This window comes from Phocoena sinus, chromosome X (genome assembly GCF_008692025.1).
Source record: "Phocoena sinus isolate mPhoSin1 chromosome X, mPhoSin1.pri, whole genome shotgun sequence".
In the NCBI taxonomy this organism is placed as follows: Eukaryota; Metazoa; Chordata; class Mammalia; order Artiodactyla; family Phocoenidae; genus Phocoena; species Phocoena sinus.
This window is the reverse complement of record NC_045784.1, coordinates 8,975,547-8,993,331: the sequence shown is the minus strand read 5'-3', so window position 1 is coordinate 8,993,331 and position 17,785 is coordinate 8,975,547. Positions and strand designations below refer to the sequence as shown.

At 45.8% G+C, this 17,785-nt stretch overlaps 1 protein-coding gene across 2 annotated transcripts; it reads right to left on the bottom strand.

Annotated features, from left to right (window-relative positions):
- Positions 1 to 256: 256 nt before the first annotated feature.
- Positions 257 to 16,428, bottom strand: MSL3 (MSL complex subunit 3). Of its 2 annotated transcripts, none has more exons than XM_032620166.1 (13): positions 16,247 to 16,428; positions 14,936 to 15,018; positions 14,438 to 14,533; positions 14,003 to 14,103; positions 13,116 to 13,201; positions 12,448 to 12,570; positions 11,488 to 11,648; positions 10,587 to 10,745; positions 8,801 to 9,063; positions 8,024 to 8,133; positions 4,071 to 4,170; positions 3,628 to 3,712; positions 257 to 1,045 (listed from the first exon to the last, which is right to left on the bottom strand). In XM_032620166.1, exons 1-13 carry the CDS (start codon positions 16,346 to 16,348, stop codon positions 946 to 948), a joined length of 1,569 nt encoding a protein of 522 aa, XP_032476057.1. In that variant the 5' UTR covers positions 16,349 to 16,428; the 3' UTR covers positions 257 to 945. The 2 variants fall into 2 exon arrangements, with proteins under 2 accessions (XP_032476057.1, XP_032476058.1); XM_032620167.1 differs by lacking the exon at positions 16,247 to 16,428 and adding an exon at positions 15,610 to 16,010.
- Positions 16,429 to 17,785: the final 1,357 nt, after the last annotated feature.

The following is a 17,785-nucleotide window of genomic DNA, read 5'->3' as shown; positions in this document are numbered from 1 at the left end:
CTTCAGAGACCATCAGCTGGTAATGTTGGAATAGGATAAATATGTTGGCCCCAAACCAGCGAGGAGCTATCCCAACTTCCAGTGACCACCTTCTAGTCAGGCGAAATCAAAGAAGGAAAGGAAAACAAAAGTTCTTAATAAAAAAGTCACAAAGGGAAAACAAAATAAAACACAAAAAAGTTATGAATCAAAGTTACCTTGCTGTTTTTCTACAATGAAGAAAGAGGACAAGACCAGAGTGAAAACTCTCTCTTGGTTCTTTCCAACAAGTTGATTTATTTGAGATCACCCAAAATAACATCCTACAGAAAGGGAACATAACATTACACAACCAAGTGTAGCTATAAAATCTCAAACATTCAGGCAATGCTTTATTTAGATCACCAAAAATAAGGTTTTCTAGAAAAGGAACTGTAACAAGCAAATGTATAGCTGCAAATTTTCTTTTGCCATCAATATCAACCCCCTCTAAAATATTCTGGGACTACTTTTTGGTTTCCAAGCAAAACTAATGTTTTGTTGCTCAGCCTTATCACAGGAATGAAAACGGTTTGCAAAACAATTTTGTTTAATGCTAACAAATAACTAAAAAATGTGGTTATTGCTAACAAGTAACTCCATCTACTGAAGCAGCCCAACCTACGCACACTTTCGTAAACAATTCATTGTGAACGCAGCTGCTCTTTGCCCGCCATCACAGATGACGTACTGTGGCAAGGGTCACATGTTGGAGGCCGTTCAGGTACCTAGGAAGTAATCCTTAACAGAAATAACTACGGTAGGTAAGCAACTCAAACAAATGGGCCCGCCTCTGCCACACACCCCCAAGGCAAGTGTCGCATTCGCTCTGCCTGTAAGGAAGGCCCACCAACTCCCTAGTTCTTTATCGGGAACGGAGAGTGCAAAGCTAGATAGAGAAGCTGTTCTTCCAGAACCATCAAAACCTTAATAAATCGCCCTGGGGTTCTTCGTGCTGTAGTGCGCCTCACAGGCAGCAACATAGGCAGACTCTGGGAAAAAGTCATCATGGTATTCTGCTAAAAACCTGGAAAAAGAAAACAAATAGCCCCTATGATCACCACAACGAAGGCCAAATACCAAGAAGCAAAATTTTAACTTCCAACCACTCTAACATTTCACTCTTTTCTGTATGAGATAGAAAAAAAATAATGAATATAATCTTGATGTCTATATACTGGTTACTTTCATTGCACATATCCAGCTTCGACGTTAATGACTATTTCATTGGAATCCTTTCACTATCAAGTGTACAAACAGAAATAGAACCTAAACTCCACTAGGTGGCAGTCTTGACTATATAATCACTTCTGTGCAAAAAGGCCTCGTGACTATTTCTACATTTTCCTCATTTCTTTATTTACTTATTTATATTTGGCTATGCCAGGTCTTAGTTGAGGCTCGCAGGATCTTTAGTTGTGGCATGCGGTTCCCTGACCAAGGATGGAACCCGGGCCCCCGGCATTGGGAGCATGGAGTCTTAGCCACTTGACCACGGAAGTCCCACATTTTCCTCTTTTAAAAACAAACTAGAGGGGCTTCCCTGGTGGTGCAGTGGTTGAGAGTCCGCCTGCTGATGCAGGGGACACGGGTTCGTGCCCCGGTCCGGGAAGATCCCACGTGCCGCGGAGTGGCTGGCCCTGTGAGCCGTAGCCGCTGGGCCTGTGCGTCCGGAGCCTGTGCTCCACAACGGGAGAGGCCACAACAGTGAGAGGCCCGCGTACCGCAAACAACAACAACAACAACAAAAAAAAAACCTATAAAAAATCAATTATAAACTCAATAAATGTCACCTGAGAAATTCACAGTACTTACATGGCCTAAGTTAAATCAAAACTGAATGGTTTAATTAGTGAAGAGCATTTTGTGGCCCAATTTGCCATGCCAAAAGGTGCTGCAGTTCCACCAAAATAGGTAAGCAGCACTGACTTATGCCTGACTATGGATGGATGTTAAAATGTAGCCACTCAAGAATCTGCAACACAGAGGTACTACCTTGACTCTGAAGTATCAAATATTTCACCATGAATGGCTAAAACATTCTCACACGGGCCACATTAGCTAGTAAGCTAAGTAATTAGCCCCTTGTTTGTTTCCCCTGACTCTTCCCACCTGTCCAAATTCCTAAAAAGATAAGGATAAACCTCTGCAATACCTTCTTTAGTAAAAACCAAATCAAAATTCATTTGAGAGATAACTCTGTCTTCTTTGAGTGTACCCTTCCTACAGCAATTACTGATCCATTGTTTCTCTCGTTAACGTCTTTGGATACATTTTCAAAACCCATTACAGCTGACCCTTGAACAATGTGTGGGTTAGGGGCGCTGACCCTCTACACAGTTGAAAATCCCTGTATAACTTACAGTTGGGCCCTCCATATCCACTGTTCTTCCAAATTCCTAGACTCAACCAACCACATGGATCATGTAGTACTACATAGTATTTACTATTTTTAAAAATCCGCATATAAGTCGATCTGTGCAGTTCAAACCCATGTTGTTCAAGGGTCAACCGTACTATATTTATTTGTAAATCTTTCTAAGTTACCTTCTAAAACCCTAATTTCTATTTCGTATTGCGCATAACTCAAAATCAGCAGCCTCTCCTATGCTAACTTGCAGCTGTCTCATTTTGGCATTATTTGATTTCAGCTTAACGAAATGTTGAAGCCAAACAGAGCTGTGGCTTTTTTTGAGGGGGAGGCTGGAGGGGAAGAGAGCGTTTTTGAAACTTGTTTCTAATAAAATGTTATAAAGTCTAATTCCACTTATTGGATACTTTATTCAAAATACCCACACAAATATCTTAAAAAAACTCCAAGACCCATTTCTCTGGCTGGAGTGGTCTCCACTCTGGAAAATCCTACTTGATTAGCTCTTGCAGGTTGGGGACTAAATACAAGGAAAAGGTACCCCTTTAAAGAGAATCAAGAAACAGGTCAGGGTGATGTGACAAGCTGGGTGAGGCAGAGTGACAACCAGCCTTGAACGCCAAGAGGAACTGGTCAATAGACATCTGGGTGGGAGAGTTGGGCCACAGGCATAACGGAGCCTGGGGTCCACAGTCCCAGATGCAGGGGAGGGGAGAGAGCCTCGGGACAAATGATCTGACCCTAATAAAATGACTGGCTCTGCCAGGTGAAGGAAACAATACCTTTCTCCGAACTCACAAACTATCAGCACATTTATCTTAACTCCAAAACAGACACCAAAATCAGACCTGTAAATTTAAGTTAGTTTATATACATGCAACAAAGAAAAGTCACATACTTAGGGTACTCCTGAATAAAATACATAGAATTAAATTATTATCAATCACTTCTTTAGAAAATTAATTTTCTATTCACATGGTTATCCAACTGGATTCTTCTAGTGACACCAAAAAATTTTACCTCCGTACATTGAATACCCTTCACTTAGAAACCAGATAAACTATGAAAAAAATAGCCCCAAACCCCCATGTTACAATTACTGTTAGAACCAACCATACTTGGGTAATACTGCTACCATTTAAAATACCACAGAGCTAGCTTCCACATCTGCTGAAGACAAGTTCAGAAAAGTCATATATAAGGTGGCAGAGTAAGTTTTGACAAACTAATAACAATACCTCAGAAAGAGATCAAAGTGCTTCAGTAAAGCCTTCAGATTCTTCTCAGAAAAGGACATCTTTCCAAGGATTTCTGGAAGTTTCACTGCATTAAAAATAAAAGCAAAACCATTTACAATCAATCGGCAGAATCTGGCGATGAGTAGGACACACTCAGGGATCCTCTGGCGCCCCATGTGTCTTTATTTGAATTGAAATTAACATCTACGTTGCCGAGCAACACCAAAACTCTTACTGAACACAAAAACAGAGTAGTAGTACAAACATTACAAACACAATTTTTATGAAATTTAAGATTCTTTCAGTGTTTTTTTTTGAGATCAACATTTAATGATTTTTCTTAGACGCCAAAATTACCACAAGATGTACATAAGCTTATAAGTGTTAAAATCAAAAAAGAAAATAAAAAGGGCAAGAAGAAAGCAGGGACCAGGATTTCTTACCGAACAATCGCAGCAAGTGTTGCGCCCCATAAATGTAAGAGGGTGGAGGTGGCTGGTCACCTGGCGGGTAACTGTCGGGTACAAGTTTCCAGGAGAGGACCTGGGAAAAGCAGATTGAATGCTTTGTTGTTATATCTTAACACTCCAGTACCAACAGATCTGAACATTTGGAATCCCGGCAGAAACACATACACATTGACATTCTCAGGCCAGCAGAAAGACATCACCCATCAAGTGTCACATTTTCACACCCAAGCTTCCCATCCCTCTGGCACCTCTGGAGCTGCCTCACAGCTGGACCAGAAAATGGGAGGAAACCAAATGTGGAACAAAACAATGACAAGAAACCAATGTGGAGGTTCTGAAGCCATCCCACCTTCCTTGGCAACATGGAGACACTTCTAACCACCTAAAAATTATGACAAATTGTATGACGATGAAAAAAATATGCCACTCGGGCTTCCCTGGTGGCGCAGTGGTGAAGAATCCACCTGCCAATGCAGGGGACACGGGTTCGAGCCCTGGTCCAGGAAGATCCCACATGCCACGGAGCAACTAAGCCCGTGTGCCACAACTACTGAGCCTGTGCTCTAGAGCCCACGAGCCACAACTACTGAGCCCACGTGCCACAACTACTGAAGCCCGCGCGCCTAGAGTCCATGCTCTGCAACGAGAAGCCACCACAATGAGAAGCCCATGCACCGCAACGAAGAGTAGCCCCTGCTCGCTGCAACTAGAGAAAGCCCGCGTGCAGCAACGAAGACCCAATGCTGCCAAAAATAAATAAATAAAATAAATTAAAAAAAAAATGCCACTATATCAAATAACACAAACTTATAAAAATAAATAAAATGAGGAAGAAAGACTTAAAATTAGATTAGGGAGATATTTTCTAATTTTCAATAGCTACTACCTGTAAATTAGCTCTAACTGTTTTGGTCATTTTGCCCCTTTTCCTTTACTGAAAATTCTGCTGTATTAGACAGTGAAGCAATAAAGTGATCCAAAGATGTTTTGAGTAATGATGTTACCATTGTTTCAAGGCTGTCTAATTTTCTGCTATGTTAGATTCACTTTGGAACCTAATTTCATCCATTGAATCAAGTGAAAATAGATTTCAACCCTGGTAACTGATTTCTTTTCCTTCGCTTTGAATTTCAGAACTGTGGGTGGATTTGGGACTTTTGTTAAAGTAAGAGTTGAATTTCAAAACTCTCTGATGAGCTTCCACAGAAATACTTCAGCAAATTATAGAACGCTTCTCCTGAGTTGCTGTTTTGCTTTTTGAGATCTGTCAAGTTTAATCTGGAAATAGTAGCGTCAAAGGAAACCCTCTACAAGACCAAGCAGAAGGATGCCAAAACGACCCGGGAAAGGCTGATGATGTAGTCAATTTAATCAAATGAAATTGTAGAAGTTAACAAGTACCACCACGGTTCCATAAGACTCCATGCAGAATGTCTGGGCTTCAGCCCTTGCCTCACTGACCCCACCCTTCTGTGCTGTACAAGGTTCAGGGTAGGAGTAAGTTTCAGCACCTTTACACTATCCCCAGCACCTAACCCCGTGGTGCACACAGCTGAAGCTCGGGAACTGTTTTCGACAATGATACTCAAAGTGAACATAGGGGAGTCTGAGATCACTGGAGGCATGAAGTGCACGTGTGCAAAAGCAGCTCATCTGGTTAGTTAGCAAGCCAGTCTACCTCACTCAATTTTGCATCTCAGTGCAGTGAATCATCTCCTATTTATCAAAGATGCATTATGGGGGAAAATAACAGGTTTCTAGTGGAGGATTCTTAACTGGGGTGTGCACGGGAACCACCTGTGATCTCAAGCAGGAATGTGAGTCCAGACCCTCCGCATGTGGTGGGGCAGTGAACGTCATTGGGAGAGTGAGTCTCAGGTGGTCAGGATGCAGAGCCCTGGGGAAAACATACTCCAGTATAGGCACTTACGGAGGGGGAATGCACTAAGGTCTCACGAATCATTGAGAGTCTGCCCAACTCCAACCATTGACCAGAAATTCTTTTTCACTAGAGCTTACAGCTCTACCTACAACCACTAGATGGCGGCCTTGCACCAGTGACCAGATAGGGAATGGCCATGCCTCAATATTCAGATGTCTTCTAGAAGAAACATGATTCCCCATAAATAATAACACTTGCAGGCCCCTCTTGTCTGAAAAATGGAAAATCAGGGACTGCTTGCACTAGGAATTTCCTAAATCTTCCCTCAACATCACTGTAACACAAATTGAGCTTTCTAGCAGGGGTCGGCCAACTTACAGTCCTCGGGCCAAATCCAACCCCCATGTGCTAAGAACGGTTACGTTTTTGTTTTCGTTTTTGTTTTTGCAGTACGCGGGCCTCTCACTGCTGTGGCCTCTCCCGCTGCGGAGCACAGGCTCCGGACGCGCAGGCCCAGCGGCCATGGCCTGCGGGCCCAGCCGCCCCCGCGGCATGTGGGATCCTCCCGGACGGGGGCACGAACCCACGTCCCCTGCATCGGCAGGCGAACTCCCAACCACTGCGCCACCAGGGAAGCCCCACGGTTACGTTTTTAATGGTTTTTTAAAAATCAAATGAATACTTCACGACATATGAAAGTCATGAAATTCAATTACTAGCGTGCGTGAATGCATTTTGGAGGGACACTGCACACTCATTCATTTGTGAACTTTCCATACCGCTTTCACGCTGGCGCACAACCCTGAAGATATTTACAATCTGACCCTGTATAAGAAAAGTTTGCCGACCCCTGTCATCAAATATTCTTTCTAGTAAAGCCATCCTTCCCTATGCACAGAAACAAGAAAAAGCCCACTTCCTAGGTGAGAGTCACAGAACACCCCAGTGGGCTAAGACACCTCCTGAACTCCTGAAACACTCACTACCTACCACAGTTAACTGGCCTTAAAAATAGTTTTAAATTGAAGTTTTCCCATCCATAAAATGGAACTCTGGTGGTGAGACTATTCTCGAGAACTCGAGGTAATTTAGGTCAAGCGCCTGGCACAATGCGGGCATATAGCATGCCCTCAAAGGGATGATGATAATACTACTGTTGAGGATGGTTTTTTAAAAATATTTATTTATTTCATTTATTTTATTTATTTTTCTCCGCGTTGGGTCTTCGTTGCTGCGCACGGGCTTTCTCTAGTTGCGGCAAGCGGGGGCTGCTCTTCTGTTGCAGTGCGCGGGCTTCTCATTGTGGCTTCTCTTGTTGCAGAGCGTGGGCTCTAGGCACGCAGGCTTCAGTAGTTGCAGCACGCAGGCTCAGTAGTTGTGGCTCACGAGCTCTAGAGCGCAGGCTCAGTAGTTGTGGCGCACGGGCTTAGTGGCTCCGCGGCATGTGGGATCTTCCCGGCCCAGGGCTCGAACCCGTGTCCCCTGCATTGGCAGGTGGATTCTTAACCACTGCGCCACCAGGGAAGTCCCGAGGATGGGTTTCTTATTTTTAAATGATTGAGAAAATGCCCAAAGTGGAATATTTCATAACATGCAAAAATTATCTGATATTCAAATTTCAGCATCCATAAATAAAGTTTCATTGGACCACAGCACACTCATTCATTTACAGAGTGCCTGTGGATGCTTTGGAGGTGGGTAGTCTCAACAGCAACTGTGTGGCCCACAAGGTTTAAAATATTTACTCTCTGGCCTTTTGCAGAAAAGATGTGCTGATAACTGTTCCATAAAATGAAAATCCTCACACTTCAATACTTGTACTTATTTGAAATAAAAGATGAATGTTAAGTGTAGGGCTGGAGTCCTAACCATTGTCTCATTTTAGAAACCACAAATACGTTACAATCATGAACAATTCTGTTACTATCCGCAGCAAGAGTAACATAATGCTTCTTCTAAGAAAACCCAACTTCCTCCTGCAGGATTTAAGAAACCACAGAAGGAAGGACTCACTGGGGATGAACAGCAGGCACTAACTCTTTACCTCATTTATTTCATTAGTTCTTCTGCCTTCAAAGCCAGCAAACACCGCACTCCCTTCCTTGCTAGGGGTCAGAGGAACGGGTGAGGATGATCTGCTATGAACGGGTGTCTCTTCAAAAGGAAAAGATGTCAATTATTCACTTGTAAATCACACAGTTACGGAATTAAAGATTGCTGGAAGACCTTTACAAGCAGCAGAGACGTTATTAATCTTTAACAATAAGACTTCCCTATTAAAGACAGTACCTGGAACATTATTTGGCGGAAAAAAGCAAAGCAAAGGAATCAAGTACTGAGATATGCTATGTGATGAACCTTGAAAACATTATGTGAAGTGAAAGAAGCCGCAGACAGAAGGCCACATATAGTACGATTCTACTGGTATGAACACACGCCCAGCAGAGGCAAATCCATAGGGACAGGAAGTAACTAGCGGTTGCCCAGTACGGCAGATTAGGGCTGAGGGGAGGGGCTGCTACCAGACTTGCGGGCCAGCTCTAACCGGTCAGCGCCAAGGATCCACGCTGCGGAGCTGAAGGCATGGGGAGCTCCCTTCTCCTAGCTATAGCTGAGGGTAGGTTAGGGACAATGCCTCATGAGCCTCAGGCGGGCCGAACTCCCGAGTCAAATTCCCAGAGCTGAGCAGGCGAATCTGGATGTGACCCTGTGCTCGTCCTGTTCTCCCCCAGCACCTCCTGCCGGCTGCAGTCGTTTCAGGAGCACGAAGTGCAACATCGCTCTCCCCGGCGGAGCCTTCCTGCACGGGGAGTGGACCTACTCTTTTCCAGGTGCAGGAACAGCTTGGGCATGCTGGCAGACGCGTCCTGCTGCCGGCGCTTGGGCTGAGGCGAGGCGCTGCTCTCCGACAGCCGGTCGCAATTAGCGGAGTGGCGTGTGGACCGCCTCAGAGACTGCAAGGCTTCCGGCTCGGCTTTGCGCCTTTTGGGGGTGGCTGGCTCGCCTGTGGTTGGCTGACTCTCTGCGGACTGTGGTGTGGATGGATTCAACAAAGGTGGGCTTGGAGAGAGCTCCTCTGGGTTCCTGCGGAAGACACGGGAGAACGTCACACGTGCCTGGCCCACAGAATCTCTGTAAAACCTGGAGGGGTTCTTCAACGTCTTCTTTCACACAGTAAACACACCCTCCACTCCGCTCCAGGAGGCTTAGAAACTTTCACTTCCAGATGTGCCAAAACGAATATTTTCTTCAAAAGTAACTAGACCTATTAAATCATTTTAACCCTTTAAATAATTCCTCAAGGCACACTGGCATTAAAGATTGTGATGCCCTTTTATACTTGTTTTAGATCAGTGGTTCTCAACTGGGAGTGATTCCACTCTGCCAGGGGACACTGACACCTTCTGGAGATAGTTTTGATTGTCACAACTGGGAAAGTGCCATTGGGATCTAATGGGTGGAGCCCAGGGATGCTGCCCAACATCCTACAGTGCACAGGACAGTCCCACCACAAAAGATGATACAGTTCAAAACATCAGTAGAGCCAAGGTTGAGAAACCCTGGTGGAGAGAATAATACCACATTATCTCATCACAGTGTAACTACTGGTAAGATTAGAAACGCCACAAACATCGGCCAAATTTTGTGGCAACACACGGTCCACCCCAGACACTGGGAACCTCGAGGTTTGGAGGAGGGCATGGGGACATCAACACAGGTCCCCAGGGAGTCACACAGGCCTCTCAAATGGGGTGGAACCAATGGGGAAGGAAGGCAGGCTGAGAAGAGATGGTCATGAGGCAGACAACCAGGAGACAGGACCCGGGAAGGAAAGGGACGGGGTGGGAGGAAAGGTGGCCGACACATGGCACACCAAGTGGGAGGCTGTCAGTGCCCCTTGGGAGCAGAGGGAGGTGGGAGACAAAGGCAGATGGTAAACAGGCAAGAGATGGATGAGTGGAAATCATGAGAACAGACCACTCTCAGGAAGACAGGCCTCGGGGGAGAGGGGAGTAGCTGACACAGATGTAGGCATAGACTCAGGCTGGGGGACTTTCAACCCCGCCAAAGAAAATATATTTGGAAATGCTTGGTCACTGAGGGAAGAAAGTGGTGACACAGCAGACCGGGAAGGAAACTAACCTTACCTGAAGGGCAAAGGTGGCCAGCCCTTTATGAACGTCCTCATTTAATAACTACCTACAGAAGCAAATGTTCTTTCCATTGTACAGAGGCAAAAGCAAGAGGCTCAGAAGACACCTCCCCAAGCCACACAACCTATACGCGAGGGAGCCAAAATCAAACCCACATCTACCTTTCTCAGGCCGTGCTCTCTCCACCCCACTGTCTTTGGAAAGCACGGGATGGCTACACAAGAGCCAACTTCTCTACACTGAAATCTTCACTTGGTAAAACCTTTTAGAGCCATTTGCAAGTGAATTACGACTTAGCTTACCCAGGAAAAAAGAAAACCACCAGTATGGGCGCTTTGCAATTTACTCCCTCCTCCAAACATGTTGGCCCCATAGCATCCAATGGAAATCTTCAAAAACAGATTTAGCTATTTCATTGATGATATCTGATGGTTGAACTGCAAGTTAACTCACCTATTAGTGTTTGTGGTACTTTCCTTAATCGGAAGAAAAAATTTGGACGAAGTCACCTTTTTATACTGAACTTGTTCATATGGATAAAGCAAAACCAATGGGAGAGTGTAATCAAAGGTTATTCTTAATCCATCCACCATCTCCTTACAAAGGTCAACGCTGCGAGGATTAAAGAGATTAGAGATGCAATAAAAGAACTTTCCAAAATGTCACAATGAAATTGCACATTTTAAGAAGGAAGAGTTTTAAATGCTATATACTATACCTATGTGTGTAAAAAATAAAGTTAGCCTGTAGACGCTAATAATAAAGAATTAAATGGGAACACAGATCTACAATAGAAAGTGCAGTAAGTAATTTTACCTTACCACACTGAACACAAATGAATATGCCCAGTGCCACACAAGGAGCCCAAGCAGTCTGTGCTGCAGAAGGGGGCCGTCCTGACGAACTAACACACCTGTTTAAAGGTAAACAATCTACGTGTCTGATTCCACTCCTGCTGGCTCATGTGCCCAAGGCAAGCTATGAGGACAATTACTCAGACTAGGATAAAGACCTGTTTGTAAACAAGCCTCGATAAAATTCTCATCCCCCGTTCTGGTTCTTCTCAAGGAAGAAAAAGAGTTATCTCCCTAAATTACATCATTGAAAAAAACTCCAGGTGTTGAGGCAGTGCATATACTCAATGGATCCACACCACATACCTAAGGAGTTACTGAACATTCCGAAAAAGGGACAATATTTTGAAATTAAACTGGTTATTACGTGAATCATCAAGTGCTATAGTAAATGAATTCATAATAACTGAAACAGAGACATGTTACTTGTTCTAAATGGAAGTCACTTCTCTAATACCCGAAGCGAACCATGAAACGCCAACCATCCCTCCCCTACTTACTTCTTTTCTGCTGGGATATAATGCACATTCATGTTGGCATGTGGTATAGCGTGATGGTGGCGAGGCCTCTCATTGGCTGAAAAGGCTGCATTGATAGCAAAATGCTTCACGTATGATTCCAAAATAGTTATGATGTTGGTCTGGCACGGAAGTTTCACTAACTGTTAACAAAAATATAAACATCTGATGTATACATCCCATTGTATAAACCATATATTCCAAGAAACAGTGGTCTTGTCTACATCATTTTTTTTTTTTTTTTTTTTTTGCGGTACGCGGGCCTCTCACTGCTGTGGCCTCTCCCGTTGCGGAGCACAGGCTCCGGACACGCAGGCTCAGCGGCCATGGCTCACGGGCCCAGCCACTCCACGGCATGTGGGATCCTCCCGGACCAGGGCACGACCCCGTGTCCTCTGCATCGGCAGGCGGACTCTCAACCACTGCGCCACCAGGGAAGCCCTCTACATCATCTTTGAAGCTCAAAAATAAAGCCAATTGTGTTTGAAGATAATTTTTTAAGCAAATGTGCTTTGAAGCTCTTTGACGTTTTTCTTCTACTGATCATATCCCCATGTAGATTACAGTAATAATTTTTAAAATAAATGCAAGCAGTGATTCTCAGCTTAGTGATCCATTAGAACCACCTGCGGAGCCTCTAAGTTATCCTCAGCTGCCACCCCCAACACCAAGAATCAATTTCACCTTGACCTCTTGGTTGAAGCCCAGGCATCAGGACTTTGCGAAGCTCCCTAGAAGATTCTAATGGGCAGCCAGGGCTGGAAAAGACTGCACACTTTCATCAGCAGAACAGTACTGTCAGAGAAGTTTAAAACCCGACTCAGTACAAAACTTAAAATATGAATTTCATTCCTCCAAGGTTCTCAACTTTTTAAGATTGCAAAATACAGCTAAATGAAAGCTCTATTACAGATCCACGTTTTATATGTTATCCCTGTATACCCGTTTCCTCCTGTTGATATAGTAACAATCGTCCTCAAGCTTCTTCTTCAGAACTTCAGGGATTTCTATAGTTATTGTTCTTTCTTCCATTTCCTTTTTTGCATGCAGCTCTGATTCTTCCTTCTGCAATATCACAATTCCATTTTTAGCTACCTAAAACAGAGAGTCTATATCCAAAGAAGGACTAACATAAGGACAGCCTACAATGAAACAAACCCAGTTAATCTTCGACATTTACACCAGTAATGATGCCAAGTGTTCTAATGAAAAGTATATTAAAAGCCAAAAGTTAACTTGTTTTAGGCCACTAACCACACTGCAAATGATTATTTTGCTTCTTCCCAACTTAACTTTACCAGTGGGATTCATGTTAACTTTGTAGACAGGCAAACAGAATATGCCAAACTCTGATACTTAATCGGCATTATAAAAAGTTCACACTTTCACTGGAAAGAAAGAGGTAACTATGATTTGTGAAAACCCTTTATGGGTATGAAGAGCCATGGAGAGGTTCTTACAGTAACTATAAGTAAGGGTTAAGGGCTATTTTCCCTTATATATGAAGTACAATTTTACAATATTTGGTTAAAAAAAACATTTCACAACTAGAAATTTACCACTAAAATATATGCCAAAGACAAAGAGTTTTTACAATAAGAACTTTTTACCACTTCAGTCTTTTCTTCAATATCACTTTCTTCACTTATTTCTTCATCCTTTTCTTCACTACTGTCATCAGAGGAACTGCTTATTGCTAGGTAAAACAAAAAACACCAGGCAAACCTGCATTATACACTTCCCTAACCCTTATGTTTACAATTCTTTAAGGTGGCATGCATGTCCTACTGCTGGTAATAATAAACTACTATCCTGCATAAATTTTTTTGTTTGTTTGTTTGTTTTTCGTTTTTTGTGGTACGCGGGCCTCTCACTGTTGTGGCCTCTCCCGTTGTGGAGCCCAGGCTCCGGACGCGCAGACTCAGCGGCCATGGCTCACGGGCCCAGCCGATCCGCGGCATGTGGGATCTTCCCGGACCGGGGCACGAACCCGTGTCCCCTGCGTCGGCAGGCGGACTCTCAACCATTTATGCAGGGAAGCCCTATCCTGCATAAATTTTAAACGCTGAACACAATTACTGTACCTTTCAGAATAGAAATTTATTTTGAAAAAATATAACACCAATTTCAAGGGAATGCAAAAACCACACAGGTAAATGATCTGCAAGTGTTCAGTCACCTAGGATCCTATGGTTCCCTGGCGCATTCATAAGTGGAGCAATGTACCAAGAAGAAAACATGAGAATGCACCTCTGAGGGGTCCATATAAAGACACTGGCTGAGAAGGCAGTGGTCATGTGCAAGACTGATGAAGTCTAATTAGAAACTTATTGACTGCTACTTTAATTGTTATAAACAAAAGGGGCAGATGTTTTATGTAATGAGCTTAAAATGTTTCCCTGTCTGTAATTCGAATGAATCTTCCCCCTCAATCCTGCAGTATAAAAGAACTAGGTAAAACTCCTTTTAACCAGAGAAAATGAGTCAAGCCACTCACAGTTTTCAACATTTTCATCTTTTTCTTCAGCAGGGAGGCTTTTTAAGACAGAGTCCACACCAGGCAACCTGCAGCGCTTCCTCTTTCTTCCTGTGCTTCTCCTGAAACAAACACAACTGAAATGCTGACGATGACTGATATTGGTCTTGAGGAAAAAACCAAAACACAATAACAGTAATTCTTAAGTACCTAAGATATAATTAAACTTTAAAACAGAACTGGTAATCTCCACTTCAGAATACTACACAATAACTTCTCTGAAAGCACAGCAGTTATTTCGAATACAATAGAAACACTATTCGCTAACACACTTTAAAAATGTAAAATTACTTAAGAAACCATGTTTACCAGATTTAAAAACTTTTATTCCATAAAAATTCTAAACACTAAAAGAAAACACACTGAGTAACATTTATAGGCTCTTTGTATTCTTACAGGCGAGCTACAGCTTTCCTTGCCAATTTACGCTGTAATCTCCGATTTTCATCAGTGTCACGAAGGACATGATCTTCAGCTGCCCATCTATCCCAGCTAATCAAACAAAAAAGGAAAAGAATGTAAAATTCATTATTTTAGTTTGATATGAAACAAATGTTAAAAGCACCTCACAGGAACAGATGTGTCTCAGAATTACGTACATTTTAGAAAACTATTTAAATATTTTAAAATCACAAAAAAGATGTAAATAAACTGAAAACGGAACTCATTCAGACACAGAAGCAACTGGGGTTTCCAAAATTACCCATAGAGAATCCAAATATAATCGACTTAGAAATAATCATTCTTCAGAGTAGGCAAGGTTTGATTTTTTTAAAAAAGCAAAAACAGGAAATGAAACTTTCCTAGGAGTGTCTCTAGAACTTAACAAAGAAGTTTGCAATGTTCCTGTGCAGAGGTGATCAATTTTCAGGCCGGTTTAACAAGTACACTCACCTTCTGTTCCAACCATTAAAATGGATCAGATATTCTGGGATCTTTCTGCCTTTTTCGTCTTTCCCAACAATAACATCGACAATCTGAAACCAGGAAATATCGTCCACAAACGATAGAGCATAGAGAATATTAGAAGCTGAATCAGAAAAACTAAATCATAGACCTTTTCGTAAAAGAAAAGAAAGCATTCTCTCCTTTTTTAGACAGAGAGCTGGACTGAAACATTTTTCCTTTCAATTCCATTTTTTTTCCTGAGTGGATGCCTCAAAATAGGAAGCATCCCTCCAACCACCCCGATTGGTCTCTGAGTGTGAGAACGGGTGCAGCTTCCGAAACCACTGGCCGGCCGAACTGTCACTAACTAAAAAGGGTCCAGGCTAGACAAGCGAGCTGCAGCCGAGAGACCTTTGGGAGTTGTAGTCTCCTGGGCTCCGCTGCGTCCAGGTCCAGTTCGGCTCGCAGCTTAACGCCATCCCTCCCAACGGTGTCCCCTGGAAAACGCCTGGGGCAAATGATGGGGCGTGTCACACCCTTGGGGAGACTCAAGGCGGGGAGGGAGGAAGCACAGCAAACAGAAAACTGAGACGGGGGCAGCGGGGGTAAAGTCCGAAAGTAAAATGTAGAGCCCGGAAGGCTTGGGCAATCCCCCAAAGGGCAGCACCTCCCAGACACACCTGGGGCCCGGGGCTAGCCCCCAACTTCCGGAGTGCGAGGCCAACTCCCTCTGGCCGTTCAGACCTTAGTTGCTGCAGATGTGGCTCAACGACCCCCGAGCCCCGGAGACTTAGGCGGACAGGCACGGGGCGCGACACGGATATTGAAAACCTAAATGCTGCAAGACCCCGAAGGACTATGACAGCCGGGCAACCTTGCCCTCGGGGTGGGGATCGCGGGCTACGGGAGGGGGCGAGCCTAGACACGACTGGGAGCCCACGCGGCACTAGATCGCACAGAATGAGGGGCTAAACGCAAGGCAGAAGCTGTGTGCCAGCGACCTCCTGGACAGGCGGACCCCGCTGCCAGCTCCCCGGCCTAAGACTTCGCACACCGTATTCCGAGGGCGCCAGTACACCCCAGGCACCGGACGGAAGCGGAAGCGGAAGCGCCCGGGCCCAGACTCCCCAGCGCGGTGTTCTGAGAGCGCCCCCTGTCGCCCGTGTGGCGCCGCGCAGGCCGAGGAGCCGCGAGCAGGGAGCACCCGGGCCCCGCCACTTCCCCCGCTCCGCGGCGCCGTCCACACCCGCATCCGCATTCGCCTCCCATCCCGGGGTTCCCGTCCCGCGCCTCCTCCCTGTCCCTCCGCGGCGGCACCTTGGCATCGTACAGCACTCGCGCCTTGGTGGGGTCAGGCTCGAAGCACAGCACTTTCTCCCCTGAGTGGAATTTAAATTTCATGCCCTCGCTCGCGCTCATTTGCTCATCGTGGCGGAGGGCGAGGCTCCGGGGCGGGAGGAGCGCGCGCGGTGGGGGAGGGGAGTGGGGGCGGGGAGGTGGCGCGCTTCTGCTGGGATGGTGGGGAAGGAGCGGGGACTGGCGGAGGCTGCGACCGGCCCGCCCTCGGCTCCGCCTCTGCCCGCCTCGCGCCACTGCCGGACCTCGGAGCAGCCGGGCGCGCGCGCTCCCGATCGAGCGCGCCCCTGCGAGTCCCCGCCGGGCTGCGAGTGGGGAGCCCGCGGCCCAGGTCCGCCCGCAGAGCGGTCGGCCCCTCGCGCCCTCCTGGGAAAGGCGGCCGAAGCGGGGCCCACGGGGTATTCGCGCCGGACACCCGCTCTCCGGTCCGGGGACGGGAGACGCTAGGAGAGAGCCCGTCTGGGGTGGGCACTGGCTGTGGGGAAGCCGGCCGGCGGCTGCCTTCCGGGGAGCTCCCTGGCCGCGCCGCATCCTCCACCTAAGCAGAGCGCGGTGGCCACGCGGGGAGGACGTCGGGCTGGGGTCGGGTCTAGATGGGCAGTGGCCTTGGGCGGGGGGCGAAGGGTGGTGGAAGAGTGAATAAAGCACTGGGACATATCGGGGCCAGGACAAGCAGGTGGCAGGCCTGGAGGCTCCCAGTGAGAGCGGGTGAGCCGTGGGCGGCGAGGCTGATGGGTCCTTACCAGGTCGTTCCATGGTTTTCCAACCCCCAGAACTCGCAGAGATGCTCCCTCAAGGTCTGTCTTCTCCAATACTGTACACCGAAAACTCCCTACAGGTGAGAGGTGTTGTACTAGCAGGTACCTGAGGGGATGCTCAGGACGAATGACAAATGCTGGGAGACGCTTCTTGAAGGGCAAACCTCTACAGACAGGAAAGATGGTGCTGGGTTTGTTTTCTTTTGAGGAATGGAAAGTCTTTAGGCAATGTAGTTGCTGAATTAAGCCCCAACTGGAGACCAGCTTTGAGGCTCTGGGGTGGTAGTGAATTGCCAGTCCTCCACACTCTGGGCTCTGTTCTTCACTCCAGAAATTTGCACTTGCCTCCGCCTTCACTGGGTTCCTGGTACACATACATCCTTCAGACTTCACTTTGGACACAGCCAAGAGAAAACCCCTCAGGCTTCCCTAGATGATGATACACCCCTCTGGGATTTCCCCCACCCCACCAGCCCTCTATTTATCTATTTCTTGCATTTACTACTCTGCAGTAGGAGGGCTGTTCATTTGCAAAATGTCCTCTTTAAGATGCTCAGCTCCTTGAAGCTTGGGAAGGCAGGGCTGGAGGGAGTCTCATCCAGTTCGTCATTGCACACTCTTAGCATACAGTGAAGATTGATTGGATAGATTATGGATTTATGAAATAGAATCCACAAAACTCAGAGATCAATTGAATGTGAAGGTGGAAAGTGAAGGAGGAATCTTGGAAGACTTCCAGATT

Excerpts from the sequence above, each read along its gene's own strand:
- MSL3 (XM_032620166.1), bottom strand. The coding sequence starts at position 16,348 with ATGAGCGCGAGCGAGGGCATGAAATTTAAATTCCACTCAGGGGAGAAA. Across the intron at positions 15,019-16,246 it reads GAGTGCTGTACGATGCCAAG|ATTGTCGATGTTATTGTTGG; the intron begins GTGCCGCCGCGG and ends TCCTGGTTTCAG. Across the intron at positions 4,171-8,023 it reads GAACTAATGAAATAAATGAG|GTCCTCTCCTGGAAACTTGT; the intron begins GTAAAGAGTTAG and ends TGCTTTTCCCAG.